General features: G+C 36.1%; 1 protein-coding gene across 1 annotated transcript in view; it reads left to right on the plus strand.

Moving 5' to 3' along the window:
- The window catches only part of TRHDE (thyrotropin releasing hormone degrading enzyme), a 360129-nt gene extending 342197 nt beyond the window's left edge, over positions 1-17932 (plus strand). The window contains exons 16-19 of the mRNA XM_058673432.1: positions 5695-5862; positions 6335-6475; positions 10188-10269; positions 17206-17932. Coding sequence (XP_058529415.1) covers positions 5695-5862; positions 6335-6475; positions 10188-10269; positions 17206-17349 — 535 coding nt within the window. The 3' untranslated portion in view covers positions 17350-17932. The remainder of the gene's footprint in view (positions 1-5694; positions 5863-6334; positions 6476-10187; positions 10270-17205) is intronic.
- Positions 17933-19437: the final 1505 nt, after the last annotated feature.

The following is a 19437-nucleotide window of genomic DNA, read 5'->3' on the forward strand; positions in this document are numbered from 1 at the left end:
AACATTATTTTAAGTTGTGGCTTGGGTTATAACGTAAGTCAGGCAGTTCATGTTCATATTTTGATTGAATCTGGATGTTTTACCTTAACAAATAATGCAGCATTGAAAATATTCATAGCAAAACATTTTGGAAATTTGCCTAAGGAGTTATTTTACTTTAAGATTATGGGACAAGTGCACTGTTCATGGATACTAGGTGTAACATATCTTAAAAAACAGCAAAGATGACATTCCCAGATGATAAAATTCTGGTAAAAGATTTACTTCTGAGCTAACACTTCACAAGAAAATGACTGTGGGTATATTCAGATCTTCATAAACAATTTTCATGTTCACTAGGAGGGACCTTCTCTCCCTGTAATCCTGACTGTCTCACAGGGCTTATTTGTACCGTTCATAACTATGGCTTCTGTGGCTTTTTTAGACCAATCTTTACAAACAAATGAGCTTTTTTCATTTGTTTCTAATGGCTTTGGTTTACACAAAAAGATCTTAAATTGTCCCCAGAGCAATCATTTTGCCAAAATGTTATTAGAACATCTTTACCAATTTAGCAACAAGAGATTTCCTTAACAATGGAAATCATTGGGAATTGAGGGCTCTTGGTATAGTCAGTGCTTTCTAGTCTTGTTATATTTTCAGTGATGAGTAGAAATGAGCTTGTGAACTGTACATTAATTCCTCATCTGGAAGATGAGGAGTTGATGGAGTGAGAAGAAATACTGGGAAAAACATGGCTGTTTTCTTTGGCTAATCAGCTTTGTGTCTGCTCTCCAAGGAGTCGTAGGAAAATATGCTATTATACCGCCCAGTGTCTCCTAATAGAAGCTTTACCTTGCGATTTGGGGAATCTGTACCCTTGACTGAGGAATCATTTTCAATGGACTATCAACAGTCTTAAAATTATATAGGTAGAAATATGTGTGTGTTGGTTTTCACAATAATCAAATTTGATACAAACATGATGCAGAAAGAGATGGATGCTCACAGGATTGAAATTTTTCATGAAATTTCTTTCAAAACATATCCAAATTATGCCATCTTTCTTGGTGTGCAACCGAAGATACAACTGTAGAACTTGCACCTGTAATAAGTAGTGTTTTCTGTGAGGGTCTCCTTTCATCTGTGCAAATTGTGGTAGCTTTTCTCAGGCAGTCTCTATCATTTTATCCAAAATTTTCATTGCTAGATGCCCTTTCAAAATATCTGCAACTTACTCTGTATGTGGCTAGTGTACAATACTGCAGATCTGTAAATCATAACTAACCTATGTCCTTTTCATTCGTTTAGCATTTTAGTATCTGCTGGTGAACAGAATGAGCACTTGCTGTGGTAATTCAGACTTAACAATATCAAGTATTTCTCCAAGCTTACTGATTAAATCTGCATTTTATAAATTGTAATTAGGGATAGATATTTACATACTGCAGTTAAGACATTGCTTGAGATGTCCCCATCCCATAGCATAGTTCATCAGGATGAGTCACAGATCTCCTTTTCTTCTTTTTAATTTAAAACAAATGTTTTAAATGTGGCATTTGTTCTAGTGGATGCCACAGATCTTCCCTGCTGCTTCTCAGCACAGAGAACCTAGAAGGAAAACAGCACCTCTTGGCTTCCCCTTGCTGAAAGAAAGAGATGCCCTGTGCATTCTATGTCCCAGCTTCTTTAAGGATTACCCAAAGAGCTAGCATCTGACTTCCTAGTCTTGGAGGGAGTTCTGAGGAGTCAGGTGCAGAGAACAGAGTCAGGTGGAGAGAACAGAGACACTGGATTGGACGGGTACATACTGTAGCTATGCAGAACACCTGGTTGGCCTTGTAAGGAAAATGGTTACTAGAGGCCTCCAATCTATGGATAGGCTAATTAGTGGTGGGAGAATTGGAGAGATTTTCTGTATAAGGCTTGTCTGTAAACAGGAAGAAAGGTCAATGTGTAGATCTCAATACAAGAGAGTCAGGAAAATGAAATGGTAATATAATGTATGCAAAGGAATAAGACATGGCTTCAGAAATTCATATTGATACAATAGGGTTGTATGGTTTTCCTCACAGCATTCAAAATAACTGTTGAAAGAAAGTTCAGTTGAACCAGAAGAGAAATGAAAGTGAAAATTGAGAATTATAACTAAGATAGAAAATATTCAATAACATCAAGCAGATTACAGATCTGCTTGTTTTAACAATAGATCAGATCAGACAGAAGAGTCAGCAAACTCAAGACAAGACATTGGAAATTATTCAGCTAGAGAAAAAAAAAAGAATGAAAAAGTAACAAAAGGACCTGAAAGGACTTCATCAAATAAACCAGGATATACTATGGACACCCAGCAGGCAGAAGATAAAGGACAGCAACTGCATCATAGATATATTGACTTAATGCAGCCTAAATCCAAAGAAGGAAATGAGCATTCACTATAACAACAGCGATACCAAATAAAATAAGCCCAAGCAAACATATACCAAACAGCATTTAAACATTTTTAGCCACCCTAAGCTGGGAAAAAGAGGTAGAAAAGCATCCACATACTGATTTTCCTCAGTTTTCTATGTTATCTTATAATACAGAATATGGATTTAGATAATAATAGTCATACTAATATAGTTGAAGACTAAAACATGCAATCTGGGATATAATATTTAACAAAAATGTTGTTTTCCATCTGATGCTATTAAGTGAGTGTTCAGAGCTTTCAATTGATCAAAAAAAATTGTGTTGACATAGTCCAGCAGGCAGCCAATAGGAGCTACTGGATGACAAATACATAAACTATTGCTAGTGACTATAATAATACTTTAGTACTTTTTAGGAAACATAGTTGAAAAGCTGTGTCTCATTTTTCTCCTTTCCTGTTAGAAACCCTTAATAATACAGACTGGTTCAGTGGGCACTAGCAAGCCTAACCCAATGGACTTTGTCCTTGTCCTCTCTTTAGTAAATTAATAGCCTAATAAATTTCTATTAGAAAATGAACTGTTGCTCTCTTTAAAAATATTGAGAAATTTGCATTCCTGATTTAGTGATTGAAATAAATTTTTTTTTCTCTTCTAAGCTTTTATATTCATTTCTTTGTCACAGTTTTGCAACAAAAAATGTAATACTGTCTTCTGTAAACCAATATTTGAGGTCAGGAGGAAGCTAATTGTGTTTTATAAGTGTTAAATTAGAGACAAATCAGAACTGTTAGCTTTCTTTGAGTTAGTGAAGATGGAAGCATCCCTGTAATCTTATATCTATCACGATTGAACACAACCTGTGAGATGTAAAGGCAAAGCTTTCCTTATTTAATTCAAGTGTGTAATCTGTGACAACTTGGTCGTAAACAGAGCATGGGGAAACTCTTGTCACATGTCATTAGGAAAGTGTTTATTAGTATTTCTTACAAGAGGTTCCAGGCTCAAATGTAAAACAAGCAAAAGATACAAAGTTCTTATGGTTTATTCCATGCCTTTGTTCATTTTGTTTCATTTAATTTCATTAACAATAAATCAAAAAGATGAACCCACGAAATAAAAGAGCTCCAGTTATAGAAGTTTAACTGTTTTCCACATCCTTCAATTATTTGTAGGAAAAGACACAATTATGAGTATTGTAATCTATAGAACAATTCTGCAATGTGGTATAATTCCATAGTATCATAATGGTAGCCATTATTAGCTATTTATAAAATGAAATTCAGATAAGGTTACTGGTAAGATTTAGATACTCCCTCCTGTTTTCCAAATGCTGCTTTAACTAAAGCAGTGTTTTTTGAGGTCATAAAGTTTTAAAAGAGTTTGGTCTTTTTCTTATCCTTAGAAAATAGGGTGTAGTTACCATATTCAAATTATAAATGAGCAGCTTTAATAATAGACTAGTAAATACTATAGAAAGCAGAACTATGTTTTATTTTATTTTTAGATTTACTTATTTTTATTGGAAAAGCATATTTACCAAAAGAAGGAGAGACAGAGAGCTTGCATTCACTGATTCAGGCCACAATGACTGAAAATCCGAAGCTGAGCTGATCAGGAGCCAGAAACCTGGAATCAAGAGCTTCTTAGGGTGTGGAGAGCGGGACTTTGCCCCAAGATGGCGCTTGTTATTGTCTTCTCACGGTACAAAGGCAGTAAACAAGTTTTAGGAAGTTGCAGAGGATTGGTTCAAGGTCTCATGCAGTCTGCATGGTGTGCGCGTGATCAGAGTTGTGATTGGTGTGTGTGTGCGCGATCAAGGCTGTGATTGGTGTGTTTGATGCGTGGCCAAGCAGCCCTGTTGCAATTGGCTGTTGATAGGGTTTTAACCTAAGTTTGAGAGAGAACAAAGAGAAGAAGAACAAAGAGGAGTAGTGGTAGAGTAGTAGTAGTAGTAGTAGTAGAAGAGGAAGCCTGTAAATATGCTGTAGTTACTGCCCTTCTGTATTATACTTGGATTTCTTGTTATGTTATGTTATGTAATTAGTTTGTCCTTCAATAAATCCTCATAAGAGCAAGCACCTGTGTCGGAGCTTCACTCGCTGGACTAGGGACCCCGTTATTAGGGGTCTGCTTTGTGACTACAGGGCCAAAGCACTTGGGCCACATTCACTGCTTCTCAGGTCATAAGCAGGGAGCTGGATGGGAAGTGGAATAGCTGGGACCTGAGCCAGCACCCATATAGGACGCAGACACCACAGGCAGAGGACTAGCTTACTATACCACCATGCTGTCCCAACAATTATATTTTCAAACTCTTCTTTTAGAGAAGCATTTTTAAAGGTCAGTAAATATGAGATATATACTAAATCTTGAATAATAATTAATAAAACAAATCACTGTGGCAAAATAGATATAAAAATTTAGGATTGGAATAAGCTTTTGGTACAGCACTTAAGATGCCAAGTAGAACATCTACACTTCCCACATTGGAGTTCCCAGGTTCAGGTTCCAGCCCCACTCAAGAGTCCATCTTCTTGCTATTATGTTCTTGCCATTATGTATGCTGGAAGGCAGCAGGTGATGAATCAAGCAGTCGGATTCCTGGTACCTGCAAGGGAGACTTGAATTGAGTTCCCATCCCTTTGTTTAGAGAACCAGCAGGAAGGAGCTCTTTGTGTGTTGCTGTCTCCGTCCGTCTACCTCTGAACTAAGTAGATATTGGTAACAAAAAACATGTACAGCTTATGAAAACCCTGGTCTAATTAAGTCAGGTTAATAAGTACAGGAAGTGTATTTTCTACTTTCTCATAATTTCCTTCTTATACTTTATTACCTATGTATCAATTACATTTACAGTATTCTATATTCCATAATTTGGATGATGTTGTAGAAAATAGCTTTTAGAGAAAATTATACAAGAGTTAGAAGAAAATATTTCTGTTTTATCCAGATTAGTTATTGTCTTTGACTAGTATTCTAATTTTTGACTTTAAAATTATGAAAGAAAACATCTTTGGATTGAGTCAGAAAATACTACCTTGTTTTCTAATTGCATTTTGAATATGGTACTACTATAAAAATTATATTGGAAACTATTTTGTATTTTGAGTAAAAGCACTGTTTTCATTCAGTCACCAATATGAACACTATTACTATGTAGTATCTTTGTCTTTCAAGCAAAAGTTGATGAGCAAAATCATCTTTGTAAGAACTTACTGTAGTAAAACATTATCTGTCCTTGTGTTCAATACTATGAAGCTTTTAATTAACAGAAAACCACCATGGGTTACTTCTTTAGAATACCACTGAATGTTAGAGACATCGTCTACTGTACAGGAGTGTCACTACTGGACGAGGATGTCTGGGAATTCATATGGATGAAATTCCATTCCAGCACGGCAGTTTCTGAGAAGAAAATATTATTGGAAGCCTTAACTTGCAGTGATGACAGAAATTTATTAAACAGGTAGGTCAGTTATTTTCTAAATTAACTTTTGAAAGCCAAGTGTTTTCTGGTAATAAACTCGGAAGTTTTTTTCCTTACTTTCTTGAGTGTTACTCTGAAGTATTTAGAAACACTTCATTGTTAATATGGTTAAATTCATGTGTTATCATATCTGTATGACCATATATAATTTGTATATTATATAGGAAAATATTTTATTAAGAAACTAAATATTAATAAAAATTTTAAAGAAGTCTCATCCAACTAGAGTTGTGATTTTTGTCTGCACAAGACTCCTTAACTTAATCAAAATTAATTTGATCATTGTCCCTTTGATAAACAAGAATTTGTTCTATTGGTAAATTTGTAACAGGAAGGCTTGCCCTGGATGAATCTTTGAAAGCACTTGATAACCTAGACCATACAATTTTTGCAAATCTGTAAAAGTGTTTGAATTATTGGATGAAATTTCTCCACAATTCTGTTCTTACAGACTTCTAAATCTATCACTGAATTCTGAAGTGGTACTTGATCAAGATGCAATTGATGTCATAATCCATGTGGCTCGAAATCCACATGGCCGAGATCTTGCCTGGAAGTTTTTCAGAGACAAATGGAAGATATTAAATACCAGGTAAAATTAAGAATTCAGTCATTAATATTTGAATATATTTAATAAGGCATAAAGAATAAAGGTCCTTTGTGTTAGATCTAAGATCAAAGTGTTAAAATTATATGTTAAGATAGTCAGTGTAGATGGGAGTTGTAACTCCTGTGAAACTAGAGTTTTTATAATTTTTTAGCAATATTATTTTTGTGAAGATTTTTGCCCTCTTGATTATTTGTGGGAATGCATGAAGGACAAAAAAGTTTAGCAGAGCAAGCCATGAAATTGTCGATTGTTGAAGAAATCATGTCATGAAACCCATATGTCATAAATGTTACAAATTTGCAAAAAAAAAAAATGTAAACTAGATACAATGATATTCCAACAAGAAATGTCAATTAGTTCTATAGAAGTTTTTGGTGATTATTTATTTCAAAATCACAGAATCAGAGGGTGCATGAGAGATGAACACAAAGACAGAGAAAGGCAGAGATAGAGGGCAAAAATGAGAGAAAATGAGAGAGATCCTCCATAGGTTGGTTCACTCCCCAAAGACCCCAGTGGACAGGGCTGGGCCATGCTAATGTCAGGAGCCTGGAACTTTGTCAGTTTTCCCGTGTGGTAAAAGTCACTTGGGACATCTTATGCTGTTCTTTCCAATGTATTAACTGGGTGCTGGATTGGAAGTATAGGGCCAGGTACATGAACAGGAGCCCCTAGGGACCGAGAGCCTTTCAGGGAGTGGCTTTCACCCCCTACACCACACTGCTGGTCCTATAGAAATTTTTAAAAATATGGTGGGTCAGTGTGATGACATAGCTTCTGCCTGTGGTGACAGCAGTCCATTTGCGGGCAGTTTATGTTATGGATGCTCCATTTCAAAGCCAAGTATGGCTGTTTTAATTTAAGTGTGTCTTGGGAAAGCAGTGGAGAATGACTCAAGTTTTTAGTCTCTTGTATCCATGTGGGAGACCCAGAAGGAACCTCTGGCTTCTGGCTTTGGATCAGCACAGCTTCAGGTGTTGAGGGCATTTGGGAAGTGAACCAGTTGAAATTCATTCTCATTCTCTCTCTCCTCTCTGCAAATGGTTTTTGAATTTTTTTTAAAAGAACTTTTAGATATTTCCTTAAAAATATAAAATACCTGAAATAAAACCATAAGGAAGAGAAGAAATCTTGCTCATGTGAGTCAATGATCACTCCAGAGGCAGAGAACTTACTGCTGAGATACCTTGTTTCATAGTGAGAATTCTTCAGCCCCAATTTTGGAAAATACTGCATTATGCATTGAAATATGTTAGAATGCATGCTAATTTATTACTTTGATAATCTCTATGATATCCTATAATTAAAGTTACTATAGAGCATATTAATGCTAGATGTTTTTTCCAAACCTGAATTGTCAAGTTAATCCAATTATAGTCCATGTTAGATCCAATGTCAGGTCTCCTAAAAACTGATATATAAACTATTACATGTAAGTGCACCTGTCTCAGTTGCCTTGATAAAATCAGTTAAGTCAGAATTAATAAAATATATTTCTATCTGCATGTATTTCAGAAACCACTGCTATTCTAACAAGGCACATTGACCTTTTAATATTTTCAGTTCAAAACTTGCAATGATTGGAATTGTTCATCAACACACAGAACTTCTTTAAAGAGTGATTTGCAGATCAGTTTTAATGGAAAATATAGGTTATTCCCACCAAAAAAATGTTTTGTTCGTGTGGTGCCTATTTTGCGTCTGAAAGATAGATTATTAAAGTGCAAAGCTTCTAAAATAATAATAGTGTTCACCTTCCCATGTGTAGTGTCTTCTTCATTATGCTCACGCTCCTGTGAATCTTTGAATTTTGGAGTTCATGAAAATTAAGTTCAAGATACTTTTTTCTTCACAAGCTACAGGTTCTTTCTCATTTTTAGTTGTCATCTACTCTCATGGTTTCAGTCCCTCCTGGTATCATATCTCTAACCCGTTGATTTACCTAACCCTCAGCTAATGCTGTAGAATAAATTGAGGAACTTTGTGAAGCATGCTGTCAAAGATCAATGCATAATTTTTCCCCCTGCCTTCCTTTTCTCAGTAAATCATTCATCTACTCATTGCTCAAGCCAATGTATTGCTTTTTTTTCTCTTTTCTTGTTATCATTTTCTAAGTGTGAGCTCAACCCTTTCACCCTTACTCTTACAATATAACCTCTACTTCCCTGCTCTGCAGTTACATTCAGTACTATTGGGACACATAACCTCCTCCCTTTGTTGCACGAATCTTTCTCAAAAGCAGAGGTGATATCCCCCTGCTGCAATCCTCAGTTGCTGTGGACAGTACACTAAACCTCCTAAGATGCCCTCAGCATGCCTTCTTGATCCGTTGTTCTAGCCCAGCCTCACAATTTTGTCCCCTCGTGATATCAAACTCTTTGTAGCTGTCACCAACCTTGTGGTTTCACAGTTCTTTGCTGCTGTTTATGTTGGTCCTTTGCTTAAAATTGGTTTCTTGACTGTTGTTCACAACTACTCCATTGGGATGCCTTCATTCTCCAGAAAGCAGTATCTAAGCCCCAAAACTAAAGCCACTTTCTCTGAGCACTGTGTATAATTTTATCAGCAGTCCTTTCATCAGTGAAAAGAGCAACAATATCTGCATGCCCAGCTCTCTGTGACTAGATAGTGTAATAACTTCCAAAAGAGTGATAGAGTGCTCTGTGTTCACTTGAGATCAGTATAAATAAAACCTGCAGACAACCTCATTGGAAATGGCCTTTTTTTTTTCTCCACCAGACATTGGCCAATTCTTTAGCCACATACTGATTTTAGTATAATTCAATGCTTGTTTGTTTGTGTTCATTTAGTTCACTTTGCTTCAGGGAGCAGTTCAATATTAGAATCAGATCAAATGTTGGTGGTCACCTTGTTTGGTCCCTTCTTTTACAGATGAGAAAACTAAGTTCTCTGGAAACTACATTAAGATCCTACAAGATAGGGCTGCATTTAAAACAAAACCTTGTAACAGTGTTGTACCTTTACTTCCAAAAATCCTTGTCTTATTGTGTACTTTTGCTGCATTCAAGAGTATGATAGCTCGTGATCTAATTATCCTTAGATGATAGAAACAAATTAGTGAAATGAGATCTCTTTCCAAACCAGTGACTCAGTGGTTCCTTACCTTGGATATAGGCAAGTAAATTTGTGCTTTTTACGCAAAGATTATACAAACCAAATCAACTGTTCGCTATTTCAATGTCTGTACTTAAAAATAAAACTTGTATTTGGGGCAGTATTTTTGAGAAGTTTGATTCAAACAATGTTAGTGTTATCTATGACATGTCAGATGCAAGGGTCTGGGACATAATGTGTCTACCTTGGTTCAGCAGCCTGCCTGGCTTGGTGGAATCCTTTTTCTGTATAGAGAGCCAAGCTGCCTCATAGCCAAACAATGTTGCTCAGGCCTGGCCTCGGAAGTAAGTGATTCCTAAACTAATTTTAAGGTAACCCTCTTCTGAGAAAATTTGCTTCAGTTAGTCTTATCTGAAATGATGTAAGACAAATCAAATGGGATCAGACGGTGTCCCACGCTGTATCCCTATGCACCCCAAGATTCCCTTGAATCTGCTTGGAAGTACTGTAATCTTAACACATTGATCAGATGAACCCTTGAGAAAAATACTAAAGTTTTATAATAATATCTCTTAAATTACTACCTATGTTGATGTGAAATGTACTTTTCTTTTTTGAGGTATGGAGAAGCATTATTTATGAATTCTAAACTGATCAGTGGAGTTACGGAATTTCTTAATACTGAGGGTGAACTTAAAGAGGTAAATATTTTGAGTTCTTATTCTTTTCCCTTTTAAATATATGAAATTATACTTTAATTCTGCCAATCTTTCCAGCATATTTATTTCCTTTACACACACATACACATAAAAGGCTTAATTCATTATTTGCAAGGTATATCCAACATGTTAATTCTTGGCTATCTACAAAACATATCTGAAAATAGTGATTAACAAATCTGGCTTCACAAAATTCACTGTAGATAGAAATGTATAAATCAATTGTTTATACAATGATTCTGTGAGCCCAGTTATGGATTCACGAAGTAGCAGTCACATGGATGACTCAGGGCTTGTATAAAGAACTAAGGTTGGCAGCGAGGAGCAAGACGTGAATTTGTGGTCAGGTTATATAGACTAAGGGTACCTGGATGTAATAATAATGATATTCATTATCCATACTATTAAATGGACAGATGCATATGTGTGGAAAGCAGCTTGTCTTGCAGTACACAGTAAGATAGATAGTTTATTTTAAAATTCTGTGTACCAAAGTTGAAAGTAATTTCATTAATGAAAATAAGCATTTTTTATGGTATGGCATCCATCTACAATGTAGAGTCTTAAAATTTCTTTTTCCTATGGTTTATTTCTCTGGAACTTTGTACCATATAATTTTTGTTGCTTGCTCATTTCTCTCTCTCTCTCTCCCTTTCTCTCTCTCTCTCTCTCTCTCTCTCTCTCTCTCTCTAGCCAGCAACTCATATCTATAATGGAATGAGATTTGAAATGGAGAAAAGTAAATTGATAAGAAAAGGAGCAACATATCCATTACATTAATTGATTGCAAAGATTTGGTCCTCAAGCATCTATTCCTTTTCCTCTGCTATTCATATCTGTTATGAAGTGTAGCTACTGTGTAGCATTGAGTCATAGCACCCTCGGTTTTCACTAGAACTAATCTCAGTGACTGGCATGCTCCCAGGAGCACCCACCCTGGCATCTTCCTTAATCTCTCCTAACACTGCCCAGATGCCTGGGATCATCCCCCACAACTTAACTTGGATTCTTTCACACCATGTAAGCTAAGTCTCTGATTGTAATGATTTCAAATTCTGACTTTATCCCTGCTACGTGTGTTTTCAACCCTGAAGGATTTAGTTTTGAAAACCCCAGAATATGTTTTACTATACTCATATGTTTAACACAGAAAACTAAATGGAAAGGACTTTTTTATATCCATAGGGAACAGAAGGAGCAATTCAATAAATGACTGCTTGCATTTTCCCCTATATCTAAATGCAAGATGTTTTATGTCATGATTTTATATTCAATAATATGGAAATCAGAGACTCATTTAATCTCAACCTGTGAAGTAGTTTAAGTGAGCATGCAAGTGAAAGATTTCTTTCTTTCCATCTTTTTGTCTCTTTTATGCTCTACATTCTTTCTCCTTTTATCTTTAAACCCTCCCCTGCTCACCTCCTCTTATCCCTTGTCCCTTTACTTTTCTTCGTTTCTTCCATCTTTCTTTTTATATTGTCCATCTGTTAACTAGGTCATAAAAAAGATATTTAATTTTAACACATCCTGTTCATTTTACATCTGTCATGTATTTAAGTTTTTACATGTCATTACATTGCCATTTTAGATGTTACAAGGGGTTGGTGTAGTGAACAGTGGGATTTTGAAACCACAACTAAATTGTGGCTTTTATTCCATTATCTACAAAGCAGCTAACTTTACAATTCAGGCCCTTGGTGGAATGAGTGAGAGGAATCCCTTCACTACAGATCCCTTGCTCTGAGTTTCTAGATTAACAGCTTCTGCCTGAGGCTTTTTCATACTTTCATCATCTAATTATTATCCGCAGGACTGGGGAGCACTGTTTCTGGGTAAGGTGAAGGAGCTAATCTGTATTGACAATTACATCTATTCCTTTTCCTAAAGACAGAGTTGAAAACAATCTGGTTGCATTCCCCCCTTGAACAATGAAACTAATAAGTAGAAAACTTGTTGCACCCTTCGGGTAGGGCATATTCTTTTTTTTAATACATGTATTTTTTATTAATTACATTGCATTATGTGACACAGTTTCATAGGCTCTGGGAATCCCCCAGTCCCTCCCCCCATGGTGGATTCTTCCACCTTGTTGCAGTATTACATTTCAAATTCAGTCAAGATTCTTTCATTGCAAGAGTATACCAAGCATAGAGTCCAGCATCTTATCTTCCAGGTAAATTCAGCAGTTTCTTAGGGAGACCATCTCTGGTCTGAAGGCAGAGCTGGCAGAATATCGTCCCAATCAATTTAAAGCCACAACATAACATCAATGACAATTTACAACATTATGGAATTAATTGGCATGGTATTGAGTAACCAATATGTTAAAAAAAAATGCAAGTTCTTAACCACATGCTGTGACTACTTCATTGACATTTCAATTTTAGTTTATACACAGAACCGGCTGCTATACACCTTAAAATGGCCATAGGGTACTATTCAGCTGTATCGTGTCTATTTTCATTTTAGTTTATAGTGTTGAAGCATAATTTTGCTGAACTTGGCAGATTTTAGGATAGTCTAAATTGGGTTTTAACTCTAACAAGGCATATGTCCAGAATTGAGGTGCAGAACAGTTTTAGGAGGGGTGTGCAGAGAAATCTTCAATACCTTAGTGTGGAGTAACTAATCGTTGTGTCCTACCTAGTAAGGTATGAGTCCATGCTGACCATTTCCTGTCTGGCTCTAAGCTTTCCTTGTTGTTTTCTGCCTATCTATTCGTGTGTGTGTGTGTGTGTGTGTGTGTCTTGGGGTGGGGCTCTGGAGCGACCCTGATGGTCATTGCAAGAGAGGGTGGGGATCCAGAGTTGGAACTAAGTAAGGACCAGAGAAAGCTCCTCTCCCTAGTTCCGAAGGAAGTTTACTGTTCTGTTTCTGCGGATCGCTCAGGGTTCCTAGCTGTTGTTCCGATGACCTTGGATCCTGCGAGGAAGGATTTGGGCTTCTTCCATTCAGTGTGGTAGATCCAAAAAGGTGTGGATGACCTCCGAGTTCTAGGCCTCTGAAGGCTCTCCAGTTCCCCGTGGTCTCTTTGGCAGTTGGGATGTAGTCCTTGGTGCCCATACTGATAATCCTTGGTGAGGATCCGGGAGTCTCCAGGGTTGGAATGCAAGCCTCCTCCTGTCCCCCTGCTCCACTCTGGGGTCCCCCACTGCTCTGTGCATATGACCTCCTGTTAAGAGGTTGTTAGGATCACTCTTGATTCCCCCTGTGTGTCTTTGTAATTTTACTATTGCCTAATGCTGATTTGAATCTGTTGTCTATAAGTTACCTGTTATGTTCCTGATAAGTTATACTTCACATCTTCCTCACACATTCTAAGGAGATGGAAGATTTCTCTGCTCTCCCGCCCCATTTCTGAGTAGCACAGGGTTTTGAAAGTAAATTAGGTTTTACAATTTTTTGATGTAGATCATAAGCAGTCTGACTCACATTGATTGTTGGTTCATTGGTTACATCACAACATCTTATTGCATGAGATACAGGCTGTTTGGGATTGAAATAATATTGCAGTTTACAGGTAATGTTTTTCGGATTGACATCATTTCATGTTAAATTAAGGCAAACATGTGTTATCTAACCTTTTGGGATTGGCTCATTTCCATTAGCATAATGGTTTCCAGTTGGGCCCTTTTGGCTACAAAGGGCTGCATTTCGTTTTTTTGTTTTTGTTTTTGCTTTTGTTTTTAATAGCTGAGTAGTAGTCCATGTAGTAAATGAACCATAACTTTCTTATCCAGTCTTCTGTTGATGGGCATTTCGGTTGCTTCCAAGTTTTTGCAATTATTGATTCTACACATGTTCGATAGTTTCATTGGGAATCCATCTTTCGTCTGGATGCAGGGGTGCATGTTGCATTGTACCCCCACGTCTGTATATGATAAACCCTATGAGAGGCCATGAAACGAGGTCAACAACCAGTATGAGTTAGGACAGCCACATCAACAACAACAACAACATCTAAAATGAATTGTAGCACCTTGAAAAAAATAACACGCCACTGAGTAACCCACACATGAGTGACAAAAAGGAAACACAGAAGTCTCTTGGGAAAAATGATTTGGGTAGGACATATTCTTACATCTAAGAGTTTGTGGATCAAAGGGAGTCAGCATCTTTATGAAGTCAGAAAGTTTATTTGGGATTTTAGTGATCCTCATTGGCTCCGGGGGCATTCAGCAGAGGAGCTCTTTCTGAGCCCACCCCCCAGATGACCTTCCAGAGATTGTCACATTGAAGCTCTCTTTTAATTGCATGGCTTTAGCCATTTGGACAGTATGTATACAAGAGTCAGTCTGTGATTTCTTGAATTTTAAACTAATGGAACCTCCAAGGCACTTGTCATTTTGCATCATAAATGTCATGCTTTTTTCTGCTGCTTGAACCCACTGTGGGACACTGCTGGGGAGGAACGTAGATCTTGTACATCACAGTCATCCCATTTATACTTTTTAATGTTGGAGGTATATATCTCAGAATGGGAAAATCACTACTTCTATTCATTCATGTACTTGCCAAGATTGTATTGTATTTGGCATCTACTCTGAAAAAAATTTGTTTTCTGACCCGGGGGCCTAGATCACCCTGAAATAATTTTTTAATGATACTATAATGCTTTTAATAGAGAAATTAGCAAGAAATGTCTGACAGTTTTATGCTAAGATTGGAAAGCACAAACAATACTGACATGTTACTAAAAGTTACGTTATAAAAGTGTCAAAATTGTTGCATTTTAAAATAAAAGCTTACCAATGGCATAAATATTTAATGAACACAATTGAAAAGAAAAAAAAACAGCAGCAGAAAGCCTACTAAAAGCCTATTGAAAAAAACAAATTTGAATACTATAACAAATGCCTTCCATCTGTCTTAAGCATTCTTAGGTGATCCTGGGTCAAAAAGGCATTGCATCCATGTGTTAGATGGCTACGTAGGCAACATGTTTGTTGTAAGAGTTGTGGAGGGACACAGGCTTAATTTATGGCACTGTGGATAGTGGACCAGATGTGTTCTGATGAGCAAGGCACTCCGAAGTTGCATCTGATGAGTCACCTCAGGATAACAGTACTCAGGAGTATTTAGTCCATTTAAATAGTGATTTTCAAAATGGCTCTCTAGAGACCCATGAGTTACGTTTTCTGTTGAGAGAGCCTTTGCAGGATGATGTGATCTATGATTTGGTGTCACTAGCACGTTCATATTCAGATCCATAGTTTGTCTTTACAGAAGAGTTAGGAGTTCTGTTCATGTGTGAGACTGCTTTGCTAGCTCATCAAAAGCCAAGAGCATTTGCCAGTTACAGCTGCCAAAGTGTCATTTCTGACTATCTGGTGTATTCAGTGACTGCCAAGGGAAAAACTAATCATGTAGAACATATTTTGAGAAGAGTGTATATTTTTCATGACTGACACATAGCATGTAACTAATGCAGCTATAATGCCATATATTTTAATAAGACGCAAAATTTGTAACAGATCAAAACACATTATTGGTTACTTTAAGGGTACATTCATCAAGGGATGAATGTAATACAAATGTATTATGTGCTAATCAGGTAAATTTCAGACTATGAATTGAAATGATTCAAGTAATCCCATTAAAGTTCTCATTTATATGTGAGTAGATGCTGCATGTATAAGGATCTTTGGCACTGTGCCTAAAATAATGGAGGCATTTCATAAATTCTAAATCTTTGCCTTATTTCTTTTTCTTTAAGTTGTATACACATTTTTGTTAAATGTCAAATCCATTTTAAATACAGCACTAGTGATCTCTGTTATACACTGCATTTAAGTTTATTGTAAAAGCACAGAAGTTCTCTATGGGACACAACTCCGATGCAGGTATCATTGCTACTGAGTACACAGCTTTAGGAAAGTAGGGCTTCGACAATATCTCAATAACTGTGACAAGCAAACTCTTACTGGACTAATTTCTAGATTAATTATAAAAAACTATTTTAAACAGTCACCATAGCCCAGTTCTTCCTGCTCCTGAGTCAGTCTTTTGCACTGAATTTCCTTTGTGGCATATCTTCCATGTGGCACCCACCATGTGATGACTCACACCCCACACTAATTATACCACACAAAGTTTCTAGGGTGCAAGTTGATTTTTCACATTTGTCTATTAGCATCTCAATTGTTGGTTGGTTGCCAGTTTCTTAAGACACATCTAGTAGAAATAAAATCTGTTAATGTTTAATCTTGAAATAAAATCCCTAAATATTCCCAGAGCATGTGGACTCTTTAAATATAATCTTACACCAGTAAAAATTATGGCAGTACATTTAAAAATCACAATTTAAATGTTCAGGTTTTAGCTCAATGCAACTATATTTGTTTCATTTTTTTTCCCTCAAAGTAGTCACGGAGATTGGTTGATTTAATCATCGTGTTTTCACAGCATCGTTTCTTTTTTTCCTACCGAATAACTTGTGCAATCCCTTACTTTCAAAGATAGTCGTATGTCTCATACTTTTAATTTGGAAACGATGAACTTTCTCACTACTGATAAAAGTGAATCTTCATCCTCATATTTGGTTTTTAAGGTTCTGTGAAACATTGGTTATTCTTTCAATTACTACTATTTTTGGCCAAAATACTATCAACCTATTTGATAAAAAAGACAATCCTACTTGAAAAACACAAAATATTTACTTTAATATGTATTCATGAATCAGGAAGCTGAATTTGGAGCTATTCAGATTGGAATGTCCAGCCTTCCCCTTTCAGTCCAAAACCTAATTGTCAAAATCTGTATGTTTCATTTCATCAACAAAATTGCTGCGCCATAATACTTTAGTACCTAAAGTGATTGTAGCATTTTGTTTCAAACAGATTCTTATTTGTATAAATTGGATAGAAGTTCATTGTAAGACTTGCAGATTTACTGTTTTAAAATTTCTATTTCCAGCTAAAGAACTTCATGAAGAGTTACGATGGGGTAGCTGCTGTTTCTTTCTCACGAGCTGTGGAAACAGTGGAAGCCAATGTGCGCTGGAAAATGCTTTATCAAGATGAGCTATTCCAATGGTTAGGGAAAGCTCTGAGACACTAGTGTGTGTCGCTTATGAACGACAACTCAAGTCGGAATTTTTTGAGACAACCTGCTTTATGTAGAGCTAGAAAAATGTGCTCTGTATAAAATGGCCAGATTTTCAGTGCTAATGTATGGGGTGGGGGTTGTTCATTTATTTTTTGTTTTATTACAACAGGAGGATAACTTTTATTTATTTCATTTAATCTGTTTTGTTTCTCCACTGGGTGTTCTTCTCTAAACAGACTCTCGCAAGTGAAACTAGCCGTGGTTGCTTCAGCTGTACATTCCTTGCTGCACAGGACCAAATATGATAATGGTGCATGTCTGTAATGCAGTCAGTTTGGGACAACATAATCAGAATATGCTGTGCATGGATGTGTGGTCCTTCCTGTGTTCAAGCATGCTTAATGTTGTATGTGAATCTATGTTACATCCAGGTTGGGCATTATGCAAAAGCACAAAGATTATCTATGACAATCACTGTTGCAATGAAAGAAAATCAGACAAGATTACATTCTCAGTCCTGGACAATGACAGAGGCAAAGCAACCCTTGAAGTGATCAGTGCTACTTACTTCAACACTTGGATTGTAAGACGATGATGACTGTTGCTAAATCAGCGTCTTGAAGTTTAAACTCTCTAAAGGCGTATAGGTAGTATAAACATATGCATATGTACATAGGGAAGCCCCATGAGTATATAGTATGTTATGCACTGCACATGGTGCAAAGGAATCTCATCAGATCAAAGAAATTTTTTCTCTTTTTATAAAGTTAAGGACACTTGGAAGAAGTGTAAAGGAATTTATCTCAACCTTATTCTTCCTATTGACTAAATTCCTCAACTGTTAGGGTTTTTGCCTAATTTCTAAACATTGATCTATTCTGCAATATGAATATGAGTTGAGACAAAATTTATGTAAAAGCTATCCATACTTCTAATTGTCTTAAATGACTTCCTCCCATAGATTCTGGCTTCATTTTGGTCAGACTTCCTATTATATAAAACCTTTGTGTAACCTTGTAATTGTCAGTGCTGAGAAAGTGGGTTTTTTTTTTTTTTCTATACTGATTCTTTTTCCATCTTGTGTTGGGGAATCCAGAAATGTAAATTTTCTGTATGTGTTGGTCTTTGTCTATGTCCATTAAGCAACCATACCTCAAGTGGGTCTTTAAGTATATAATGACCTTTTATGCCAGTTGTGCCATCCTGTAGGATGAAAAGTTACTTTTCTTGTGTACAGAGCCTTTCTTCTAGCATTGACAACTCGGTTCTACCTGGAATTTTTGGATAGGATATTTATGACTATGTGTTAGACACTAGTGTTTTTACATTGTATTCTCACCCAGTAGGCCAGCTCCCTACTCATTGCTTATATGCTTCAAAATTACTATCTGCAGTTTGCCATTACAAAATACCAATATAACTTGTGCATAAACCAAAAGTTTATACATCACTTTCTATTTTCCTAAGGTTTTTCACTCCTTAAAATCTTACAAAATATTTAAATATGCATTCTAGTAGCCAACAACTACTAAAACAATAATTCCAAGCACAATTAAAAAGTTAAACATGTTAGAAAACAGAACATTCATGGAATTGTTTTTAAGTTTATTGGAAAGAAAACGTCCTAATGCATGGAATGAATAAGACCTAAAGTTGAATTTTATCATTTAGGCAATTATTATATACCATCTAAAAATTTTAATAATATATCAAATTAAATATATGAATTTTAAATTCTCTGGTATAAACAAGACATGTAATGGTTAGGAGGAATCTAAATGTTATGTCATTCATCGAAAATAAGCAAATGCAATCCCTACATCATTTCAAAGTTTTACAGGGTAAATTATGAGATATGACAGTAATAAATATCACGCTGTCTGAAACATGCATTATGTCACCACTGAGTTCATGTAATAGAGAACAGTGTAAAATAGAAATGGTTGTCTTCTTTGTGTCAAGAACTACTGAAAATTCTTGGTAGTTGAGACATTTTTTCTGATTGAAATAATTGTTTCTTGGTTTTGTTAAAAGGGCTCTCTGTAGTTCTTTTTCCTTCCTGTTACAAATCATGATCTTTTTCAGTATTTTAGTGGCCTT

The sequence above is a fragment of the Ochotona princeps genome, chromosome 15, assembly GCF_030435755.1.
Source record: "Ochotona princeps isolate mOchPri1 chromosome 15, mOchPri1.hap1, whole genome shotgun sequence".
Lineage (NCBI taxonomy): Eukaryota > Metazoa > Chordata > Mammalia > Lagomorpha > Ochotonidae > Ochotona > Ochotona princeps.